Here is a 6,755-nt window from a genome sequence, read left to right as displayed (position 1 = left end):
CCACTCACTATCACTTAAATATCCTGAAACAAGTTAGTACAAATATTATAGCAGCCACCTCTAAGTATTTTCGTCTATTATATAGTTGAACCGTTATTTTCTCTTTTTACTGTATTCCCTGCCTTAGTGGATGGTTTCACCACATAGTGAAACAGCCGAACAGTGATGTGGAAGATTGTTAAAGACAGGCACAGACGGCTGGAGTGGGTTGTTTCTTATCCAGGGGCACGACACAGACTTTGATGTGATTCAAAAAGGAAATCTATAGCACCCGCTACACGTTTTCTACCCACTGTCCCTTTGAGTTCAAGTGCTTCCATTCTCCAATTAAATATTATTTATACTGAAGGAAGAAGCGCAGCGCAGATCCGGATTATGTATTTGGTGCCACATGAGAAACATTTGCATGGGGAGAAAGCGGTGTACGAGCAGAACCTCTCTGTAAAAACAAGGGTCATAGCCATCCTTGGAGGGAATGGGAAGCCCTGCAGTTTTCACCAGCGAGTGCGACTCGGGACGTAAGCCGGCTTGGGCCAGACACATCCCCATGTAAACATCATCGATAGGAAGGATTTGGATGGACTTTGACATGTTATAAATGACTGTAGCAGTGAAGCCGGAGAGTAAGAAGCCTCCACCACCGCAGTATGGAGGATACGAGTTTGATTCCTGCACCTGAACCGGCACGTAGTACTTGCTCCCTGGTGATCGAATGGGACCTACATAATGGATCAGATGCCCTGTAAACAGATGCTTGCCACCATCATTATCTTTAAGATCGTGGAGATACTCAACCATGTTATCTGTGTTGGCAAAAACATCATCGTCGCCGTTGAACAGGAAGCGAGCGTTAGGGCAGTTTCGCTCCATCCACTCCATGAACAAAATCTGCTTCAGGGTGAGGTTGAAGAACGAATCTTCAAAGTCCCACTGTAGAATGTCGCCGTACAATTTGTGCTCATGCTGAAGAAGCTTGTTTAGCCTCATTTTCTCTATGCCGCGGTCTGATGTCCCAGAAATGAAAATCCTTCTGATCCACAGGCCTTTGTGTTGTCGTTCTGCGGCCCATGTTTTGCGTAGCACCTCTCTCCGCTCGTAGTTTCCGGGTGAACTTTTGATGACCAAGAAGAGAAACACTTCGGACGATTTCTCTGGTCCACCACATTTGTCGGGAATGTCCAGGAGCATGGGGAAGTGGCGGCAGTGGCGGTAGTAGAGAAAGTTTTGAATGTGATTAGGGAGAGAGCTGAAGCCTGAGATGTTGGCCGCAGACGTGTTTCGTTCACACTTTGGCCATGAGTATACGTAAGAGTCGACTTTCGGAGCTGTTGGAGAAGGCTTTTCCTCTACGTCAAGTGTTTTGACATTTTCCTCAGGATAATGTAGGTCTTTGTACAGAAGCATTAAAACACCCAAAGCTACAAGTAAGAGAAACAATGTCTTTTTGAAGCGTTTCATTTTCGCCACGAGGAACTGTGGAGACAAAAACAGAATGTAAAAATTAGATGACTTAAATTGCTCTTTTACAATAGTCTAGTCTGCTACACTTAGTACTACTAAATGTGTTGCTAAATAGCCTGCTCAATAACGCCAAGTTGTCACGCTTTTCACTTGCTTCAGTTGACTTTGTCAACTGAAGCTTTTTCTACTTGCAAAAGTAATTTATTTTATCACTGCTCATGTTTTGTAACAATATAGTGGGTTTATCCTGCTTTGTGTCAGTGAGATAAGAGATTTATTTCAGTGTTATGATCCTGGAGGCAAAAACCCAAAAGCAGTCGGGATAAGGCAAATAATTTATTTAAAAGGCTCCAAAAGTCAAAAAACACAAAATATCCAAATTTCCAAAAAGGCCTGAACTGAAAAGTACAAACTTGCTCAGGTTGACAGATAATCCAGGCAGGCGCAGGAGTACAAGCAGGACAGACATCAAGTGACGAACAGACACAGAACAAAGGGGAGACAGAACTTAAATACACACAGAGAAGCAGGTGATTGGTGGGAAACAAGTGGCAGGAGAAACTAAGGTAACGAGAAGACTGACAGCAGGTGTGGTGGGAGGTGACTGGGAAATCCAGGAATTAACAGACAGCAGGTGAGGGGCGGAGACACAGAAACAACCATGGGAGCACATGACAAACACAAGGGGCACATGGGAAATAGAGTCTGCAGCGCGGATACTAACAGTACCCCCCCCCCCTAACAAACGCCTCCAGGCGTTTTCTTGGGTGGGACAGGATGCTGACGGTGGAAGCGGGGGGTGAGTTTACGGGATTCCGTCTTGAGAGGAAGGTCCTTGGTGGAGAGCCAGACGCACTGTCCCAGACAGATAAGGGGGTGGTTGGGAGCGATGCTTGTCAGCTTGAACCTTCATTTTAGCGGAGGAGCGGAGAAAAGCAGAGCGTGTACGCCTCCACGTTCGGCGGCAGCGACGGATGAATGCCTCAGCAGAGAGGACCCCCACTTCACTCTCCTGATCTGGAAAAAGAGGCGGCTGATAGCCCAGGGAAGTCAAAGGGTGAGTGACCAGTGGCAGAAGAAATGTGAGAGTTTATGGCATACTCAGCCCACGGCAACTGCTGGCTCCACGAAGCAGGGTTCTGGGACGCCACACAACGCAGCAGCGTATCCAGCTGTTGGTTGGCCCTCTCAGTCTGACCATTGGGCTGTGGATGGAACCCAGAAGTACAAAACGCCTTCCAAAAACTGGATGTAAATTGTGGCCCCCTGTCTGAAATCACCTCAGTAGGTAGTCCATGGAGCTTAAAAACATGTTGAACCATTAACATTGCCATCTCCTTGGCAGAAGGGAGTTTAGGAAGTGGAATAAAATGGACAGACTTTGAAAACCGATCCACTACAGTAAGGATTGTTGTGTTACCCGCTGATGGGGGTAGCCCTGTGACGAAGTCGAGGGAAATATGGGACCAGGGTCTTCTAGGAACAGGCAGGGGTTGCAGTAGGCCAGCAGGTGGTCGGGTGGAGGTCTTATTACGGGCACAGACAGGGCAGGCTTGAACAAATTTGTGGACCCTTTCATGGAGGGCCACCAAAATCTTCGGCTGATGAAGGCTTGCGTCCGCTTGGATCCCGGATGGCACGACAGCTGGGAGAAATGGCCCCACTGCAGTATCTGTGGGCGAACAGTACTGGGAACATAAAGTCGATTACTAGGACATTTACTGGGCCCCGCGTCATTAGACTGAACCGAGAGAAGAATAGAGCCCAGCGGGCTTGACGGGGGTTGAGTCTTTTGGCGGTGCGAATGCATTCCAAATTTTTATGGTCAGTCCAGACCAGGAATGGCACAGAAGAGCCCTCCAGCCAGTGTCTCCACTCCTCCAAGGCCATCTTGACCGCTAACAGTTCCCTATTGCCAACATCATAGTTGTGTTCAGTGGGGGTGAGGCGGTGAGAAAAAAAGCACAGGGATGGATCTTGTTATCCTTGGCAGAGCGCTGGGAGAGTACTGCTCCAATGCCAATGTCAGAGGCATCAACCTCCACAATGAACTGCCGGTCGGGATCAGGTTGGATAAGAATGGGAGCTGAGGTGAACCGTTGCTTAAGGGAGCAGAACGCCTCTTCGGTGGAGGAGGACCAGTTGAACTTGACAGCTGGTGAGGTCAGAGCTGTGAGGGGGGCTGCCAAAGTGCCGTAATTACGAATAAAACGGCGATACAAATTTGCAAAGCCCAGGAAGCTTTGAAGCTCCTTGCGACTAGAGGGTGTTCGCCAATCGAGGACAGCTCTGACCTTTTGTTGGTCCATCTGGATGGCACCGGGTGAAATTACATGGTCCAGAAAAGTGACAGTGTTCTGATGGAATTCACACTTCTCAGCCTTGACATAAAGTTTGTTCTCAAGCAGTCGTTGAAGGACTCTACGGACATGGAAAACATGAGACTTTGAAAAAATTAGGATGTCATCCAAATATAAAAACTGAGCATGTCCCCGAGCACATTAATGCTTGAAACACAGCAGGGGCATTAGTAAGACCAAACGGCAAGACTAGGTACTCATAGTGACCAGAGGTTGTATTAAAAGCAGTCTTCCATTCATCCCCCTCACGGATGCGGATGAGATGTTACGCATTACGTAGGTCGAGCTTGGTAAAGACACAGGCCCCTTGAAGGAGTTCGAAAGCAGACGACATAAGAGGAAGCGGGTAACGGTTCTTAAGTGATGTTATCGAGTCCTCGATAGTCAATACATGGGCGTAAAGAACCATCCTTCTTGCCAACAAAAAAGAATCCAGCCCCAGAAGGAGAGGAGGATGGACGGATTATGCCCGCAGCAAGGGACTCCCGTACATACTTGCCCATAGCTTTAGTCTCAGGGACAGGGAATCGAGGACAGCTCTGACCTTTTGTTGGTCCATCTGGATGGACCAACAACTCCCTTGTTGTGACTAGCAACACTAACCATTTTCATTTAATATATATTGTCTAAGAATTATTTTTAAATTCTCTAGGAGATGTGCCAGGAAGGAGGTCAATACCACAGTCATAGGGGCGGTGAGGAGGTAAGGAGGAGGCCCTGGATTTGCTGAAGACAGCTTTGAGGTCCAAATATTCTGGAGGGACAGCCGACAAATCTGGGTACTCATCTGGAGTCCTGGGCCCAAGAGACTGAGGTGTGAGCATGCAAGAGACAGTGAGAATGACAGTACGGGCTCCAACCCACAACTCCCCTACTCACCCAGTCAACATGTGGGTTGTGTTTGGAAAGCCAGGGGTGACCAAGTGCGCATGGGGAGAATCAATAATAAAACTAATTTGTTCATGATGGTTACCCGACAGGCAGAGGTCCACCGGAGCACTGGCTCGGGTGATTCTGGCCAACTTCTGACCAAAGCATTGGCCTCCATCAGAGTCTTGAGTTCATTGGTAGGTAGTCCCCACTGGGCCACAAAGCAAGAGTCTATGAAATTCTCCTCTGCTCCTGAGTCGAGCAGGGCTACCACCTCCTGTTTGTTCCCCCACCTCAGGTCAGCAGGAAGCAGAGTTCGATGGTCTGATGAGGGTCTTACTGGCGTCACGCTCATCAGTACCCCTCTTACTGGTGAGCGTTGGCTTTTACTGGGCAGGTGGAGATGAAATGCCCTGGCTGGCCGTAGTACAGGCAGGAGCGAGAGCTGAGACGTCTTTGCCGCTCAGCTGTGGTCAGGCGGGTGCAGTCAACCTGCATGGGTTCTGGTGCAGAGGAGGCAGGGGCAGAGGCAGACAGTAACGCTGGCTGGGCGGCAGGAGTGGAGCAAAAGGTCTGAGGGCCTGCCACGACCCTCGCACGTCGACGCTGTTGCAGTTGCGTGTCGATGCGGATGGCGAGGTCCACAAGATCCTCGCAGGTGTTGGGCAGGTTATGGGCGACGAGCTCGTCCTTGATCCTCAGATAATCCATTAAGGAAAGTGTCAAACAAGGCGTCAGAGTTCCAGCCTGACGAGGTTGAGAGGGTTTGGAAATCAATCGCATAATCAGACACTGACCTGCGTCCCTGGCGCATATGTAGTAACTCTCGTGCCGCTTCATGTTTATGCTTTGAGCGATCAAAAACTCATCTCGGCAGCGAACCCCTTAAAATCTCCACAGTAAGGAGACCTGGCCTCCCAAAGGGCGGTTCCCCATTCTCTGGCTCGCACGGAAAGTTGGGTGATCACGTTGGCTACCCTGTCACGCTCTGAGGGAAAAGTGGTCGGTTGCAGTTAAAAAACGAGGGAGCATTGAGATAAGAGCGGCAGGTACCAGGCTCACCAGAGTACTTCTCGGGAGGAGGCAATTTAGGCTCATGAACGGGCGGTGAAGATGAGGCGGTCAAAGCGGCTGCAGACTGCTGGGAGAGTTGAAGAGACTGCATATGGGCAGTCAGGTCTCTGAGGCTTGAAGCGATCGACTCCAGCAGAGTCTGGTGCTGCCCCAGCACAGTTCCTTGATGTTCGAGGACCGTCTTCACCTGATTCGGATCTGCTGGGTTCATCTTGGTCTGTTCGTACTGTTATAATCCCGGAGGCAAAAACCCAAAAGCAGTCCGGATAAGGCAAATAAGAATTTATTTAACAAAAAGTTCAAAATTGAAAGGTAGGCACAAAGGCTCCAAAAGTCAAAAAACACAAAATATCCAAATTTCCAAAAGGCCAGAACTGAAAAGTACAAACTTGCTCAGGTAGACAGATAATCCAGGCAGGCACAAGACAGGGCAGGAGTACAAGCAGGACAGACATCAAGTGACGAACAGACATACACAGAACTTAAATACACACAGAGAAGCAGGTGATTGGTGGGAAACAAACAAGTGGCAGGAGAAACTAATTAAGGTAACGAGAAGACTGACAGCAGGTGTGGTGGGAGGTGACTGGGAAATCCAGGAAGTAACAGACAGCAGGTGAGGGGCGGAGACACAGAAACAGCCATGGGAGCACATGACAAACACAAGGGGCACATGGGAAATAGAGTCTGCAGCGCGGATACTAACATTCAGAACATTTCCTGTACTTAAAACTAGGCCATTGTACTTTTGGCAGCAGATAAGAGAAAAATGAAAGTGGATGACACAGAATAAACCACCTAAAACCAACAGATAGGCTACACATTGGTTTCACTGTTGCCTCTTCGCATCACATTTTTGTAATTTAAAGGTTGAAAAGAGTCTTATTTCCTCGAGGCGTGTACAGCAGTGTAGTTCTTCCATATGTCAATCATTCCCTACATGCCAGTGCACACTTGCACAGGACATTGAGACGTATGTGAAGAAAATGA

General features: G+C 48.6%; 1 protein-coding gene across 1 annotated transcript; it reads right to left on the bottom strand.

Annotated features, from left to right (window-relative positions):
- Positions 1 to 296: 296 nt before the first annotated feature.
- On the bottom strand, positions 297 to 1,466 carry LOC140354372 (N-acetyllactosaminide beta-1,3-N-acetylglucosaminyltransferase 3-like). The gene has a single exon (XM_072439365.1). It carries the CDS (start codon positions 1,456 to 1,458, stop codon positions 328 to 330), a length of 1,131 nt encoding a protein of 376 aa, XP_072295466.1. The 5' UTR covers positions 1,459 to 1,466; the 3' UTR covers positions 297 to 327.
- Positions 1,467 to 6,755: the final 5,289 nt, after the last annotated feature.

Source organism: Eucyclogobius newberryi, unplaced genomic scaffold, assembly GCF_026437365.1.
Source record: "Eucyclogobius newberryi isolate DKJ021-1_F unplaced genomic scaffold, fEucNew1.0.hap1 SCAF_9, whole genome shotgun sequence".
Taxonomy (NCBI): domain Eukaryota; kingdom Metazoa; phylum Chordata; class Actinopteri; order Gobiiformes; family Gobiidae; genus Eucyclogobius; species Eucyclogobius newberryi.
The sequence above is the reverse complement of the archived record's forward strand: the minus strand, read 5'-3'. Positions and strand labels throughout refer to the sequence as shown.